We start from the raw sequence: 18,323 nt of genomic DNA, 5'->3' as shown, positions 1-18,323 counted from the left end.
AATCGATTTGACACATTTCTCCAAATGAATGTAGTTGCTCTCAAAACAATTAACACAGCAAACTAAACATGTTGGCAAAACAGTTTAGGTATTCACTGTATAATGAAGCATTGCAGTTTATTCTAGTAATGCATTTATCAAAAATAAACACTAACATCAAAACTACGAGTGTGTTCTCTGTTGATCTGACAACAAATTTAGCTGTAGGTACACAAATACATGAGTGAAAATACATGTTTTTCTTCCTCTTTAATCGCGTTCTTCAAAGTTCTTTATGACAAGTTTTGTTGTATAACAAAAAAAAAAAAAAAAAAAAAACCCAAAAAACCCCAAAACAAAACAAAAAAACTAAAATAATAACATATAAACGTAAATAAATAAATGTACTGCAATCATTGAATCAGTGAACTTTATAGATCTTGCCTCTTATTTACATCTGGTCAAAGAACCATTATCATCACAGGCAGCATTTATTTTCACAAGGTCATGCATCGTGGGAAAAAGCTGTAAATGCTGGATCCTTCCTTGTGCCTCAACTTCTCCACAGGCCTCTTCCATTGCTTGAGGAAGACTTATTTAGTTGTAAGGATTGTGATCATATAGTTTCCATCTCCAAGAGGAGAACATGCTGGAAGGAACACCATTCTGAAATGTGGGTGATGCTCAAACCCCTCTTGCACCAATGCTGAATGGTGAAATTGGACATTGTCTCAAAAAAACTACACAATTTCGCTCAATTTGCTCCTGATCACCCTGTGGAAAGAGGATTTCATTGAGGGAGCTTTAAATATTTAGAAGCGTTTCTGTGTTGTGTGCCACACCATCAGTGGATTGAAGCACTTGTCGTCCAGGGACATTGACCGTGGCACAATGTTTATATTGGACTGAACTCTCTGTCCAGCTCAAGGAAAGACCATAATTTATGACATGGTCAATTAGGTTGGCTCTGATTTCATTTGAAAACTGTCTATACCCTATCCTTCTACCTCTCCTACCTCCTCTTACACCTTGCTTTCCCCTTTCCCTCTGTCCATGTCTTCTTATATTTTCTTCTCTTGCTCTTTCCACTGATACCATTAACCTCCACTCTACCCACTCTACACCTCCCTCTTCTCCTCTTCCTACATCCTCAACTCTTCTTGCTTCTCCAACATCCTCAACTCTTCTTGCTTCTCCAACATCCTCAGCTCTTCTTGCTCCATCTCATCTTCCAATACCATCGATTCCTTTCCCCTCATCTCTTTCTACCTCTTCCACTGTTCCTCTCCCTCCCAGTATTACCCTTCCTCTACCTCTCCAAAACCTCTCACTCTTACACCTCTTCCTTTTCCCATTCTTCTTTTTGTTGTTGTTGTTTTTCTTTTCCCCTTCAAGATCATTGAGAACATTACAAGTACAACTGAGAATTTAACAAATAGCAGTTTTGTTTGTTGTGGTTGTAAAAATGGTGCACAAATGATTGTGATTTTTGAAAAATAAATAAAAAGAGCTGCAATTGGTTTTTCCTGATATATCTTGTGTGTCAAATCAATTGAGAAAAACTGTAATACGCTTCCAGGCTTGAGCAAAATGATCACATTGCATTGTTATTTAGGTTCAAAATCAGCACATCTTTAAATAAAGCTTTAAGACCGCCTAAATGTTCAAGTTAATTCAAATAAAAAACATAGACTTGGCTAATAAAAGGAGCAAAATAGATTTTAAACAGATAAAACCATCTCCATGTACGTCATTAGTACAAATAAAGGCAGCTATGTGATTATTTTTCACTTGAATATGAACATCATAAGCTTCACGATTACCTTTGTGTACTAGTGTACTGTTTGATTCCATGTAGCAATTTCTTTTTTTTTTTTGTAGACACAGATGCTGCGTAATTCACAATCACGATAATAACTTAACCAACCTACTCTTTTAAAACATTATGTGCTTTACAGTAACTGAGTTGTTCTGATGAATAGAGGTGTTAGCATTAATACAATGATACATGTACATGTTTCTTTTTTTGTTGGAAAATCCAAATCTGCCTCTTTTTATAATGTGTTTTAATGTGGAATACTCCTTTGAGGTATTGTATTCTGTTTGTTGCATTGAATTGTGTCCTATTCTGCTGTAAACTGAGGGAAGTGTGAGTGTGTGCGTCTCACTGCTGCCCTCTTCAGTCAGGAGAAATGGTGCGTCTGCGCAGACAGTTGCATGTCAGGCATTTGAGGATGCTCATGGTAATGTGCATAAGCGAGCCAAAGTTAAAGAGAAGGTTGTAGAAGGTGTGCACTGAAAGTCCTCCGGTCTCATCCGCGTATTTCATGGCCACAATGGGCGTGTAGAGGCTGTTGGTCAGATTCCGGAATCGAGGTTGGCTGGATTCAATCACTTTCTTGGTGCACTGGAATGTGGGTAATTAGGAAGTGAATAATAACAACAGGTTTAGTGTATAAACAGACAGAAATGCATGGAAAATTAAAAAAAAATAGAGATTTAAAGGGCAGTGTAAGCAAATTAGTGATTGCAATTGTTTTCAATGGAATGAATTCATAGGGTTCATATGTTTGCAGTCAAATGGTAGCACATACTTTAGCGATGTCCTCTGGGGTTTGTCCCAATGCCTCAAAGATATCAATGGACGATGGAATGTATACATCCTTGAAGTATCTGACTGTGTCTGCATCTGCTCCAGGATATTCCATCTTGGCTACTTCTTGCATCATCTTTGTTTCAAACTCTGTATGCACTGGGCCTGGTTCGATCATAGACAGTCTGGGAGTACAGAGGGAATGTTACATTAGAACTGAAGCGCTCTTTAATGTCAATAAGATGGACTATAAGAAGCCTGTGGACACCAAGTCTGATAAACCAATCAATGAATCTTGAGAATAAATCTCGTAATTGGCCTTTTTCAAGAATAAAGTCAAAATTTTGTGAATAAAGTACCCTGTTGACCGAGACAATATTCAAATGCCTTCCCATATAGGCTGAGATATTTCCAGTATTTCTGCTGTAATTATGACAAAGCTGCTTTATTTAAAGCCTTCGGTAACACTTTATAATAAGTATACAATAATAAATTACTTAAAAATCATTTACAAACTACTAGTTTATAGTTAATTCATAGTTTGTATATTGTAGTCTCTACATTGTTAATATATAAATAATATATAAAAATAGTGAGTTCTTCACTGTCACTGTAATTAACAAAATAATTATTTTTTAATTGGCTCATATGTAAAGAGTTAGATAATGTTTTTATAATGTCTTTGTTAACAACTTATTAACTGTAAATAGTTCTCTCATGAATTAAGTGCTTTAAACCATCCTTTATTAGCCATTAATTGCATTAGTATTAAGTGTTTGTAATATACTTATATATATATATATATATATGTATGTATGTATATGTATGTATATATGTGTGTGTGTGTGTGTGTGTGTGTGTATTTGTGTGCTTAATGTATTTGTAAACATTTTAAGGAACACTGAATATGAATGCAATTAATTTCTAATAAAACGAATGAGCTAATTAAACAATAATAATTGTGTTAATCATAGTGACAGTGAATGAAGAACGCACAATTTGTATATAGCCAATAAATAAATTATCAATGTAGAGACTACAATAACTATAAACTAATAGTTTGTTAATGATTTTTGAATACTTTATTACTGTATACTTATAAAGTTTTACCAAAATATTACTACTTCAGTATCAAAATGTTATGACTTCTTTACCGTTTTTTTTATTTTTTATTTTTTATTTTTTCTACCTTCTGATGCAGAATTTTTGTAATTCGCTGAAAAACAAAATCACAGTTTTAATCGTGGATCATCTCAATTTGATATTTCATTGATATTTTCATTGTTATGGCTTTAAACCAAAGTCATGTCACTAGGTGGCCATCTTGAAAACGCCTTTCGGACAGCTATTTCAGTCATGCAAGTACAGCTCATATCTCTTTTAATGGGGAAACATCAAATTCTGTTGTTCACCAAGCTTATGAATAAATCTGACAACAACTGTCTCATAAATTTTGTTTCTAAACACTCAAATCATGACAAAAAAACTTCATTTTTCAGGCTGAACCAGCCAATGTGCATGACGCAGTCATAAGGCCAATTCACACTGCACCGACAGACGGCAACAGACACTTTGTCGGGTTTTGTCAGATCAGTGTGTTACTCAAGTCTCTTGGCGTCTGTCGGAGTTTGTTTTCACCAACTGAACATGCTGAATCAGATTTAGAATGTCTGAGAAGTGATGTGCTGTGATCTGGTGACTGTCAGCATTGGCCTGCGTCTGTCAGTGCAGTGTAAATTGGCCTATAAGCGCGCGTCTCAGAACACTGACTGTTTCTACAGTAACTGGATCTTCTAAAGGCAGCTGATGCAATGACTTTACCAATTGGCAATTGGCTCTTTTATTTAGAAGGCGGGACTTATTCTGCCTTGTTGCATGTTGCACTTTTTTTTGATAGTAATATGAGTGTATCGTATTTGTTTATCTAAAGTCTTTTTTCTTGCAGAACATTTAGACTTTAGATGTGAATAGGCCCTTAAAGCGTTAGTTCACCCAAAAATGAAATTTCTGTCATTAATTACCAGTGAAGGGAATAATGGCGTTATAAATAAATGCCGTTACTAACGGCGTTACTTTTTTCAGTAACGAGTAATCAAACAAATTACTTTTTCCCCCGTTACAACGCCGTTACTGACAAATAAAATATGCTGCGTTACTATAATTGAGCTCACTGAAGTGGTTTTCATCCGAGTAGGCTCTCTCTCAGCCATAGGACCTGCAAAGTTTTTTCTCTGGTGTGTGTGTTGGACTAGTAGTTGTTCATTTAAGCCATTAGTTCACTAATCACATTTATATTAATTTGATTTCTTACAAACTGGAGAGAATAAACCATAATAATGAGCGTTTACGTAATATAGGCTATAGGCTATATATCACTCAAGCACATGCTTAAAGCTTGCCATAAAAAAACTGCAAAAGTAATGATTATGAATGTGACAAAAACAGTAAGGAGACATTTTAATTGTTTATTAATAAACTAATGTTTTCTGAATCCATGTCGGCTGCAAAGTTGAAGTTGACATTGCTGACTCTCATCATCTCCGTGGACGCACTTAGAGAGAAAATGCACATTTCATTCGGATTACATAATCAGAAAGTAGCCTATTTCTTTTCGTTTTGAATTATTTTGTTTAAAAGTAGACATTACAAGCTTTCTATAGATATATTTCTCATGTCTGTGAGGCAAGCAGCCGCTGAGTTTCGGTTCATTTAGCCAATAAGACGCGCTCCAGTTCACCTGCCAAGTGATCGCGCCGGCGCCATGATTATATTGTCATGATTATATTTTCTGCTATATTTGCTTCTTATTTATTAAATCCAGGCAATTGGTTGAAACATTGATTAAAATTAAGATGCAATTTTTACAAAATGAAATTCACTTTAAAGAAAGGCTTTCTACAAAACAAAACTTAATGAAGTGGTCAAAATCATGTTTGACCCACTCCATGTCTCCCAATATATTGCGCATCTTATGATGTGTCCTATCTTACTCATGTTGTTCACTTTTCATAATCAAACAGATGAATTTAAGACATAACATTAATATTATATATATATTTTGAGTTTTTTTTTTTTTTTTTTAAGTAACGCAATAGTTACTTTCCCTGGTAATTAGTTACTTTTATAATGATGTAACTCAGTTACTAACTCAGTTACTATTTTTGAGAAGTAACTAGTAACTATAACTAATTACTAAGTAACGTGCCCAACACTGTTAATTACTCACCCTCATGTCGTTCCACACCCGTAAAACCTTCGTTCACCTTCGGAACACAAATTAAGATCTTTTTGATGAAGTCTGAGAGCTTCTTGTCCCTCCATAAAGATCCAATCCAACTACCACTCCAAGGTGCGGAAAGGTAGGCAAAAGACATCATTAAAGTACTCCATGTGACTCCAGTGGCTTAAACTCAATTGTATGAAGCGACGTGAGTGCTTTGTTTTTGCAAAAAAACATAATTTACCACTTTATTTACGCATGCATCATGATGCTCTCGTGAACACTCGCGCATGTGCGTTGACGTGCGAGTCTGAACACAACATGCATGCGTCGTGAAGCTCTTGTGAATGCACATTGCAGATCAATATTTTAAGTGGTGAATTATATTTTTTTTCTGCGCAAACAAAGCACTCACGTCGCTTCATAAAATTGAGATTAAGCCACTGGAGTCACATGGAGTCCTTTAATGATGTCTTTTTCCTACCTTTCTGGACCTTGGAGTGGTAGTTGCGTTGGATCCCTATGGAGAGAAAGAAACCTCTCAAACTTAATCAAAAATATCTTAATTTGTTTTCCGAAGATGAACGAAGATCTTACGGATGTGGAACGACATGAGCGTGAGTAATTTCAGCAAGCAGAAACTTCATTTTTTGGTGAACTAACCCTTTAATCATATGACTTCAAATCACTTACTTCACATTAAACTTCAGCAGCTGCACAGCCATACTCTCACAGAAGCCCTCGATGGCGAACTTAGAGGCCGTGTAGACATCATTGAATACCACACCTGCAGATGAGTTCAATAGAGATATATTCAGTTCTGCTTCCCAAACCATGTGTGGCATTTCTGTCTGTCATAATGCTCTACAGCCAAGTGCATAACTCTGAATGGCTCTATTGTTCATCTGACTGTCAAGCATTCAGCTGTGTGACACAGAAGATTTCAGTCAGGCCTCTAAAGCCTGGTGTGTCCTTCCTACCCTGCAGGCCCATTACGCTGCTCATGACGATAATGTGGCCAGCTCGCCTCTTCTTCATGTCTGGCATGACCTCTTTTATCATGCGCACAGTTCCGAAGAAGTTGGTCTCAAACACTTTCTTCATCTCATCCATACTGATGCTCTCCACAGGGCCCAGCAAACCCACGCCTGCATTATTAACTGGAAAATCAGACAGGAAACACGAGTGGTTATGGACTTGACTGTTCCCTGAGGCACTAGGCTAATATTGATCTATTGTGAGCAGCACTTATCATTCGACACATGCTTATTCTAGTTTCTAGCAATCTCATGTCTCTGGTCATCTGTAGTATCTACTTGTATCTCTGCTAAAACAGGCAGGAAAAGATCTGTTCAGTTTCTACAATGCCAATTCAAGCCTAAACCAAATCCTATTAAAGATAATGCGTCTCAAAGTAGGATTTAATGCATGTGTGTGGTTTTTTTTTTTAGTAATCATGTGACGCGTTAATACAACAGGTGTTTTGTTAAGAACAACAACAGGTAGTGAACCCTCGTGAAAAAGAAGTGCACTTAATTGTATTGAATGTGAATTTGTAGTGTACTTCAAATCTTATTTTTTTATATAAATCTTAATCTTTAATATATATAAAAACTATAATTGCAGATAATATATTAATGAAATAAAAGGCCATTTAAGTGCACTTAAAAAGCACACTTTCATGACTGTTTCTTAACACAATGCACACTTTTAAAAAGTACACTTTATAAAAAATGTCAAGTATTACTTTAAAGTACATTTTAAAACATGTTTTAATGATCTTTTGTCGTTCTTTAAAGAAGTACACTTACTTTGATGTGTTGACTAACATACTAAAGCACATATAAAGTACTTGATTATAATTTTAACTGTTGTGTGTTATTCAATATTACTTTTAAGGTTAATATGTTGTAATTTAATGTACTAATTGATCATTACAAATGTGTAATTACAAATATATTTAAATACATGACTAAAATGCATGTTTGAGCAGTTTTAACTGAAAGCAACTTGCACTGATATATCTTAAAATACATCAGTGCCATTGTTTTGTCCCAAGATACACACCAGTAATGTTTTTCTCTAGGGTACATTTATAAAAGCTACTTAAAAAAAGCCCTAATTGAACAAAGGCCTAATCCTGGCTTAGGCTAAGCCCTGTCTGTGAAACCGGGCCATAAGCTCCAATAGAAATAACATTAAAGTATATTTTAGTTTACTGCTCACCTGGTTGTATATTCAGCAGTACACATTAAACGTATTTCAATGACAATAGAAGTATAAATTACAAGAGGTCCTACTGAAGTGGTTCCAAAAAGCACTCTAAAGTTCAGCTAAATGCTTATAATATAAATTTAAGCTATAATATATTTTCATGTAATTGCAATTAACATGTGCCCAAAATATTACTTTCAGTTTGCACTTAAAGGGATAGTTCACCCAAAAATGAAAATTATCCCATAATTTACTCATCCTCAAGCCATCCTAGGTGTATATGACTTTCTCAGAGGTCACTCTTCCGCTGGAAGTCGACTAGCATACAGCCAGTGCAGGAAGCCAGTGATTATAGTTTATAAACAGGGATGCACATAAGTGGTGGGCATAGACGACCAAAATAAATGAGCTGGGTAAATAAATTCGGACCGCTCATTTGCGTACTGACATGGTTGACAGCTGTTAATGCACAATCACCATTTTAGATCGACTAACTGTAATACTGTATAAGATTTTCATTTGAACTGAATGCATAAATCTGCCGGTTGCAGAGCAAAACGCAAAGCTGTGAGTGACATTTAATGACGGGCTTCACTTGGCAGAGATAAAACCAGCAGTACATTCTTCCTGGCAACCCGCCAAAATAAAAGCTTGCTGATTTTTGGTTTGAAAATGTAGAAAAATTCATATAAAAAAAAAAAAAATGAAAATGTAAATATTAGCATTGTATTTTAAGTGTATAATAAAATAATTGTATTTTTATTTAATAATATTTTTTTATTTTAAAATATAATAGTATTATCACACTTTATTATTTTGTTTATTATTTTATTTTTTTAAAAAACGAACTAAATAAACTGCAATAATGCTATTATTAATTTTTTTTATTTTTTATAGTTATATTTAATGGGTCACACTTTGTGCAGTGTGAGAACCAGACTGAAAAACTTATGTGCACCACTGTTTATAAAGTTATAAATATGGATATTTTTCTTACAAAAACACATTTATTTACCCTTTTATTTACCGCCTGGAGCCGTATGGATTACTTTTATGATGGATGGATGCACTTTTTTGGACTTTAAAATCTAGGGTACTATACCATTCACTCCCATTATAAAGCTGGGAAGCGCCAGGATGTTATTTTTATATAACACCGATTATGTTCGGCTGAAAGAAAATAGTCATATACACCTAGGATGGCTTGAGGGTGAGTAAATTATGGGATCATTTTCATTTTTGGGTGAACTATCCCTTTAAGTATATTATTTTACAGTATATTATTTCCACTCATTTTAAAAGTATGCTAAAGTGCACTTCTACTTGCACATTTCCAATAGTCTTTTCGCACAAGTCCAAATCTGATCCTGCTGCATATATATTTGAAAAGCCCATCTAAAAAATTGGATTTCCCCTGCAGTATGAACAAAGCCAATGAGGTCAAAGGCATCCTGCACTCACTGAGAACGTCGATGTGGCGGTCCTTTACACTGTCAATACACTGCCTGACTGAGTCATCACTGCACACATCCAACGGCAGCAGTGTCAAGGTCTTGCCGTACGCGTCACCCGCTGCTTCCACCAGCCGGTCCTTCTTTTTCAGGTCTCTCATAGTGGCAATAACTTCAAAACAAGTGAGAGAGAATAAGCATATCATCAACAAAGCGTCAGTAATTACTCAAAAATGCAAGCTTAATATCTAAAAGGGGTCCCACTGAGAGGTTTTAGATGCTTTGTCCTGAAATCAGCGCAGAAGATTGCAGTTTGATTTAATTTTGTCCCTTTTTTAGCACTGATATATGCTGACCCAAACAAATCACTCAATGTAATCAGTGTTAAGTGTTGCTTAATTAAACTGTGGCTGAAAGATAAGCTGAAGAGATTAACATTTAAATGCACTTTGAACTTTGAACACATGTGGGACACTGACCTAAATCAGGCGCCCATCCCAGATTTAATAATAAGCAGAACATTTTTCATCTGTAATTCATGTTGTTGCATTTGGAGTAATCAGCTTTATCCTTATGAAAACATTAGAAATCCAGTTCACTCTGTGATGTCAGTGATCAGCTGTGCTGGCATGTTCTCCATGAGAAGCAAAGCCATTTTTTTTTACCACCTTTCCATATTTAAGGTCGATATTTAAATTTGTGCAGCATGATTCACTGTTCCTCATGGGTGTAAGTTGGATAAACGTGTCTGCTAAATGAATACAGACAATATTCAAATTGAACTTCAACATTTACAACATAGGTTTACTCTTCATCTTTGACGATGAAAGACATTATTTTTGCTGTCTCTTTCTCTGTGGCACTAGCACACCTTGAGTACATTGAGATTTGACTTGCTGATCAAGTCAAAATTTACAGATGAGGCAGAGGAGACTCTGTAGCTTGTTTAAGCGTCATTCATTTGTCAAATTATTGCAGTCTATCAACAGACAGCATCTATGATCAGTCACAGCCCAGCTGCTGTTGAAAAGTGCCAGTGAACATGCGGAAACCGTAGTGCATCTGTAAGGTGATGATGGAGAGACGCAGCAGCTGGGAAATCTGCATTCCTGTCTTCTTATACTAGATTTCACTTGTATATTTAAGCATAAGCTGTACTTGATGAGAGAAGAACTTAATTCTTACGACACACAAGGCCTGTGTGGCCAAACTAGGGCACAACATAAATGTGTTTGCGAGAACAACCGCCTCATTGTTAGAGCTGTTGTTTTAAGACTTGAGGCAGATTAAACATTCTTGAATGAGCCACTCTCACTTGTAATTGGATTTTTTTTTGGCTTCTTTGAAGTTGGCATATATCACTGCTTCTCATTATAACCAGAACCAATGAAAAGGATTTTGTTGTTGTTTTTTCTTTCTTTCCGAAAAACCCACTGTTGCAATCCTCTAAGAATGGGAACAAAGTTCAAATGGAATTCATTTAAAAGATGAAAAAGAATGAAAGATATTTTGTGGATGGAGAAGTTCCTGTTATGACTGTTTCATTTTAACATCTCCATTTCAGCTTTCTTAAAAGCATCCGTTTCGTGTAGGAAAATAATGGGCCTGACTGTAGCGTTACTGCAGGAGGTCCACCAATCTCAAAACAGTTAAAAATGTGTTAAAATCACAATATAAATTTAACCAAATCTAAAGAATGAAAAAATGAAAATTCAGTCATTAATTACTCACCCTCATGTCGTTCCAAACCCATAAGACCCTCATACATCTTCAGAACAAAAATTAAGATATTAAGATATGCCCAGAAAGCTACTAAAGATGTATTTAAAACAGTTCATGTGACTACAGTGGTTCAACCTTAATATTATGAAGCGACGAGAATACTTTTTGTGCGGCAAAAAAACAAAATAATGACTTTATTCAACAATATCTAGTGATGGGCGATTTCAAAACACTGCTTCATGAAGCTTCGAAGCTTTACGAATCTTTTGTTTCGAATCAGTGGTTCGGAGCGCCAAAGTCACGTGATTTCAGTAAACGAGGCTTCATTACGTCGTAAGTGTTTCGAAATTTCAGTAGCATACATGACTTTGGCCGTTTTTTATACACGATCTGAACCGCTGATTCGAAACAAAAGATTTGTAAAGCTTCGAAGCTTCATGAAGCAGTGTTTTGAAATCGGCCATCACTAGATATTGTTGAAAAGTCGTTATTTTGTTTTTTTTTGGCGCACAAAATGTAGTCACATGAACTGTTTTAAATATGTCTTTAGTAGCTTTCTGGGCGTTTGAAAGTGTAAATTAACTTGCTGTCAATGCAGGCCTCACTGAGCCATCGGATTTCATCAAAAATATCTTAATTTGTGTTCTGAAGATGAACGAAGGTCTTACGGGTGTGGAACGACATGAGGATGAGTAACTACAGAATTTTCATTTTTGGGTGAACTAACCCTTTAAAATGTAATGTAGAAGTACATGAATCTACATCAGTACGTTTACAGTAAGCATCATAACAAAGTATGTAAATACATTGGTAGCACTTTATTTTACAGTCCTTTTTTTTGCAATAATTGGGTAATAACTAGGTACAAGTCCTGAACCTACCCGTATACCTAATCTTAACCCATGTAGTTACCTAATATTATTCAGTACTTTCTTGGTAAGTACACTGTAAGTACAATGAAAGTGCACGTACTGTGCAATAAAGTGCAACCAATACATTAAAGGGATAGTTCACCCAAAAATAAAAATTCTGTCTTAATTTACTCACGCTCAAGTTGTTCCAAACCTGTATGAATTTCTTTGTTCTGCTGAAGAACGTTGGAAACCAAACAGTTGATGGACCACATTGACTTCCATAGTTTTTTAATACTATGGAAGTCAATGTGGTCCATCAACTGTTTGGTTACCCCATATTCTTCAAAATATCTTATTTTGCGTTCAGCAGATGAAAGACGAATACATACAGGTCTGGAACAACCTGAAGGTGAGTAAACGATGAGAGAATTTTCATTTTTGGGCGAACAATCCAGGCCAGGCTTCATCTCTTAATCCACCAAGGGTCTGAAAAAGCTTGAAGACCCCTGGTGTAAACCATTTGATTGACATTAATGAGTCTCTGGATGAAGCTGAGTAGGAGATAACAAATGTCCAATGGTTTTGCCCTGCTCAGAGTGCAGATGAAGTCTTCAGACGACCCTCGCTTTAGAGCCCTCACTTGTACAGGTCTCAAACTTTGTCCCTCTCCCAACACTCATTCCAGTGTGTGAACTATGGGCGCATTAGACACGGCACTAAACCAGGGCAGCGGTCTACAATTCACAGCCATAAAGGGAGCTTTGTACTGGAGAAGTCACTTGAAAGAGAACTGGCAGTCTCTTTATGATCTCCGCCTGGCAAGCGGTATCCTCGCGGAGCCGTACCCTGGAAACTGCGCTTTCACATGATAATAAAGAGCCTTTGGGTTCAACTAGAGAAAAGTGAATGTATAATCTTGAAGAGACAAACTAATGCGTAAATGTACAGCGTGTTAAGTAATGAAAATATCCACCAGCTGCGTTACAAAATAAGACATGCAGGCTATCGACTAACTCCAAACTGACTATAAACGTGCAAACTTCTAATATCTACAACTTTTTAAATATGTTTAAACACAAAGCGAAACGTTTTATAGACATTTGAACGCTGAAGGAATTATAACGCAAATGAGCGCGTTTACCATGGTAACGCTTCTGTTCGTCTCTGGCCAGCAGCACGGCGATCCGCAGTCCGATCCCAGAGGAGCAGCCGGTGATCAGCACCACTTTCTGCTCGCAGCCACTCGCCATGGCAACTCCTGTCAGTCTCAGCTGCGAGCTGGATCAGAGGACTTTAAAAAACTTAAAGCGGATAATGCAACTCGGCGCTCATGTGAGCGGGTTATGCAGTCACATGGCAGGCAGAATCGATTAGTTAAAGAAGGACGTAAACACGCGTGCTTACTTACGTTAGCATCAGCGTTTACTGTACTGCTTTGAAAAACAAACAGATTAACGCAGTTGTGGGTGCAAAGGGGAGAGAGGTGTGTTTGTGTGTGTGTGTGTTTGGGGAGGGGACGGGGGTCTAAGGCGAGGAATAATAAATAAAGTCAATCAACAAACGATTACAAGTTAACAATTTTAATTCGATTAATATTTAATTAGGCATACACCAAAGTGTCAGCCATCAGTGTCATGAGTGAGCATGATTTTAAAATGATGCGGTGATTGTACAACATAGGCCTATATTATATTATATTATATTATATTATATTATATTATATTATATTATTCAGCGAACCTACAGAATGTTTCAAAAGTGGGTGGAGGGATATATTATATTCATAATATTAGTTTTAGTTTGTTATGGTAATAAAGTGAGTTTGGTTTTGCTTTGCCATCCTCGACTAGTAAATGGTAGGCTATCATTGCTGATTGTACTCGTGATTATTCAGTTTTTGAAGCACATTTGTTTGATATTGCACTCTAGTCTTCCATTAAGTTTCCAAGTTTCATTTTATTTTTAATATTATCTAATAGGCTAGTTAATAAGCCTATATGACCATAAGCATTTTCCACAGTCAGTAAGCTGCTTAGGAATTACATTAGTCTGTACTGCCACCTGCTGGTAAAACTCAATACAACACTCTAAATTTATAGACTTGGACTAGAAATTGTTGGCCGTGATGGAAATGATGCCACAACTTAGGGATATAGTATAAAAAATAAAAATAAAAAAAATAGATAGGTAGATAATTTCCACACAAAAAATAGTGAAATGATTTATGATTATTTCATTCTTTAGATGATCATTGTTTTAAATGTAATGATTCATAAATCAATTCATAAAAGCCTAGAAAAAAAACTAGAAAATAATAAATGATAATAATAAATAAACGAACATAGTAAAAAGTTTCCAAGATAGTTCAATGTCATCATGTAGGCCTACAGTACTAGTGACCATGCCAAAATAAATATTAAGAATTGTGCTAGGAAACTTGATTTTTAGAGAAGCTAGAAAATGTGAATCATGCTTGCCTGTGTAAAAACTTGTCACCATGATGCAAAGATGCTCTGGATGGTTGTCAAGGGGTTGCTATGCTGTTGTGAATGTGTTCTGTACGGTTACAGGCACTGTGAGGTGATTGCTAGGGGGTTCTGTGTTGTTGTTACTGTAGATGTTTGCTTAATGGCTAAAGTCAAACGAGCTCAGTCACCTCATGTCATAAATTCTGGTCCTAATATAGCTTAAGACTCTCCTTCAGGGTAAGTCTATGCGTCAGTTATGCTTTTTTGTAAGTTGAATATGGAAGGCGGTCTGACGGAAGCTAGATATTTTACTTCATAACTTGTTAAATATGGATATTTTTCTTACGCAAACGCATCGCTTTGCTTCAGAAGGCCTTTATTAAGCCTCTGGAGCCTGTGGAGTATGTTTATGATGGATGGATGTACTTTGTTGAGCTTTATACTCATTGCCCCTGTTCACTGCCATTATAAAGCTTGGATGCATCAGGATATTTATTAATATAACTCTGACTGTGTTCATCAGAAAGAAGAAAGTCATATACACCTAGGATATTTTTCAAAAGGCTTATAAATCATACAAAATGAATTTTTTTGAGAAAGTAAAAATGTGCCTGTGATGGGTAGGTTTAGGGGTAGGGTTAGTGTAGGGGGATAGAAAATACGGTTTGTAAAATCCATTACGCCTATGGAATGTCCCCACAATTCACAAAAACAAACGTGTGTGTGTGTGTGTTATTGAGAGGAAAGCGCACAGCTGCAGCACATATTTACATAATGGGGCCTTGAGTCACGTTCAGTCTCTTGAATGTTCGAGAAATAAGTTGCTGCCTGCAGTTCACTAAACGGCCACCGGTGTCACTAATAACAAGAGTTTCTGAATTCTACACACAGCCCCTTTAAAATGGCGTTGCGTTGGTAGGCATACAACAACAACAACAACAACAACCGCAGCATGGAAGGGTTTGCAATACATATGTTGTCTTACAACATGACAATGTGTAGCCGCTACGCTGGACAACTGCGTCTTCTGAGGCAGCGGCAGCAACATAGGAGGGTGGTATGGCTTTATTCCGTGCTGTCGTCTCTGCCGGTTTCAAAACATTTCTCAGTTATACTGTCATTTTCTGCTCGTCCGACACTTTGCAACAACACAACCTTGTTTCTGCAGCGACTTTCAGCATGTTTCAACGCCTGACGTTTACGTTTTACGTGGCGTGAGAAAGTCACATAAACCACGTGAAATCCGATCAGAGCAGTCAGACTGAAACGGATTCCAGAAATGCAATTTGAATAGGATTTCAAATCACATATGGATGTAGCTGGAAATGGATTTGTAAAAATCGCATTTCGTGTTTTTGCCATTCACACTTGCTAAATCTGATCGGATTTCAATCGGATATGCACAAAAATTGGATTTGGACTGACAGTGTGAACATAGCCTTAGAGTTAAAGGGATAGTTCACCCAAAAATGAAAATTCTGCAACCCGATCTCACGGCAATTCGTAAGTATTTTACGAGTTGCCAAAATCGTATGAATTCGTATAAATGACCCCTAACCCCGCCCCTAAACCTACCCGTCACTGGGGTTTAGACAAATCGTATGAATTAGCCACCTTGTAAAATATGTACGAATAGGTCGTGAGATAGCATTGAAATTCTGTCATCATTTCCTCACCCTAAGATGTTTCAGAGCTGTATAAATTTCTTTCTTCTGTTGAACACAAAAAAAGATATTTTGAAGAATGTGGGTAACCAAACAGTTGATGGACCCCATTGACTTCCATAGTATTTTTTTACTACTATGGAAGTCAAGAAATTCATACAGGTTTGGAACAACTTGAGGATGAGGAAATGATGACAGAATTTTCATTTTGGGGTGAATTACTAATATATTTAATAACATAACATCCAAGTTTCCAATAGATACATTTTAGTTTACCATAAATGCTTGTCAGTACATTCGGCAGTACACTTTAACACATTTCAAAGACAATAGAAGTAATTATGAAATAACATATAAAGATGTACTCAAGGCCTTCTTAAGTGGGTGAAAAAGCACTCGAAATTATGCTCAAAAGCATTTTCATTTAGTTGCAAAAGACATGCAATTAAATGCCTGGAGTTATTATGCTCATTTTGCACTTAATTATATTCTTTTGAAGTTTATTATTTATTATTTTATTTCTAAAAGTATGATAAAGTGTAATACTTTTCACAGGGTCGAAACACCTTCAGCAGTTCACCCATCAATGCTGAATACAACAATCCATAGTAATAACAAATGTGAAAAGGACACCTCATCCAATCATAAAAAAGGAATTGCTAAACTTTAAGCTTCAAGGTTAAAGTCTTTAACACAATGATTACATGTCACAAGTATAGTGAAAATGCCCTTTTCTTAAAACTTCTGGTATTTCTTCGGCAAGGGGTTGAGTTGAATTCGGGACATCAATGAGAGGTGTCAAAGTGCAGAAGATAAGAACAGAGAGGGCTAATGCAGGGGTCACACATGTTTGGGCATGTTGGCTATGTTGTGACCACAGCTGCAAGGCTGTTAAGCAGGTTTGTAACTGAAGAATTAAGACAACCAAACAAAGTTTTACATTTCAAAAAGTAAAATTCTTAGCTTGAACGAGTCACACAGACAGGACTAGAAAAGATAGAGCTCCACTCTGCAGTTTACTGCTATGACACTTAGCATAACAGATCAGCTTGGGTTGATGGAAAGGGTCGAGTTTGTTGCTTTGCATATCTGCTCTGTGGAAGCTTGGTTTGTTTACAGAATGATCTGATACGCCACAGGCCTCACTGTTTGTAGTTATTGATTTCTGTCAAGCCTTTTAAAGTTTCTTCCTGAGGGCAGGCATAGTTTTCCCAGCATGGATTCCTGGCCTGCTCTGTCCCTCTTAGGATCATCCCTCATCCTGCATACTGACAGAGTTGCACACTGGACACAAGTTTAGCCTCGCAGTCAGAATGCAGCCACAAAACCCACATGGTCATGACAAAAGAGGATGGAGAGGTTCAGCGAAAGGAGAAATAGATCAGAATTCATATTTTAGACCACACCGCATCCACTGGAGCAAAGTTTGTTGTGAATTATCCTACTTTCACAAGAAAGCAGAAAAATATTATAATAGCAAATTATTCTGACCTTAGTTTTGGCAGTTAATAGGGGAAACCAGGGGCAATTGCAACAGGGGGCAATTGTAACATCTCAAATTACACCAATCAAAAACGAGACAGAACCATGAAACTCATTTTGCTTGTGCTCTGTGGAGATCCCTCTCTGCATGCCAAAGGACAATCTTCTAAATCATAATAAAGTTTTTCTACAAAGACTCATTTTTGAGGTATAAAGTAATTTTTTTCATCTACAGTATTTTCCTCATACTCTCTTAAACATTAATGTCTATGAATTTAAATCTGTCTTGTTTTGATGACTATTCTGTTGTCTAACATTTGATATCTTTGTCAAACATTAGCTTTGTTGTTTCTAGCTAGCAGGGTAGCTTTTTACAAGCAAATTTGGGCGATTCCTATACCGGTTGACAATTTTTTTTTTCTTTGTTTAAGCAAATTTATTTGTTGTCGATTTGGTCTGTAACAGGCCAAACTGGGCTTGAGCAAAAATATCTGCAGCAAGCCATTTGAAACTAGAGGCAACCACTACATTTTAATTATGATGCAAACAAAGATGCTGCACACGTTGTCACGTTGTTTTCAGACAGGAAGACGAAGACGGATCCAGTTCGAAACACTCCAAGTTTAATTATAATACTCTAGGCAGGCAGACAGGTGAAGAATAACACAACGTAATG

General features: G+C 36.5%; 1 protein-coding gene across 2 annotated transcripts; it reads right to left on the bottom strand.

Annotated features, from left to right (window-relative positions):
• Nucleotides 1–297: 297 nt before the first annotated feature.
• Nucleotides 298–13,486, bottom strand: rdh8a (retinol dehydrogenase 8a). Of its 2 annotated transcripts, XM_051888712.1 has the most exons (6): nucleotides 13,175–13,482; nucleotides 9,468–9,629; nucleotides 6,773–6,952; nucleotides 6,486–6,579; nucleotides 2,574–2,757; nucleotides 298–2,386 (listed from the first exon to the last, which is right to left on the bottom strand). In XM_051888712.1, the coding sequence occupies exons 1-6, from the start codon at nucleotides 13,281–13,283 to the stop codon at nucleotides 2,159–2,161; spliced, it is 957 nt and encodes a 318-aa protein (XP_051744672.1). In that variant the 5' UTR covers nucleotides 13,284–13,482; the 3' UTR covers nucleotides 298–2,158. The 2 variants fall into 2 exon arrangements, with proteins under 2 accessions (XP_051744672.1, XP_051744673.1); XM_051888713.1 differs by lacking the exon at nucleotides 6,773–6,952 and having other exon boundaries at nucleotides 13,175–13,486.
• Nucleotides 13,487–18,323: the final 4,837 nt, after the last annotated feature.

Source organism: Ctenopharyngodon idella, chromosome 3 (assembly GCF_019924925.1).
Source record: "Ctenopharyngodon idella isolate HZGC_01 chromosome 3, HZGC01, whole genome shotgun sequence".
Lineage (NCBI taxonomy): Eukaryota > Metazoa > Chordata > Actinopteri > Cypriniformes > Xenocyprididae > Ctenopharyngodon > Ctenopharyngodon idella.
This window is presented reverse-complemented; position numbering and strand designations above follow the sequence as displayed.

What these genes read in the sequence shown, in the direction of transcription:
- rdh8a (XM_051888712.1), bottom strand. Translation starts at nt 13,283, where the DNA reads ATGGCGAGTGGCTGCGAGCAGAAAGTGGTGCTGATCACCGGCTGCTCC. An exon ending in CCGCCACATCGACGTTCTCA is followed by an intron (nt 6,953 to 9,467) that starts GTGAGTGCAGGA and finishes CTGATTTTCCAG; the next exon opens with TTAATAATGCAGGCGTGGGT. An exon ending in CTGCTGAAGTTTAATGTGAA is followed by an intron (nt 2,758 to 6,485) that starts GTAAGTGATTTG and finishes CTGTACTCCCAG; the next exon opens with ACTGTCTATGATCGAACCAG.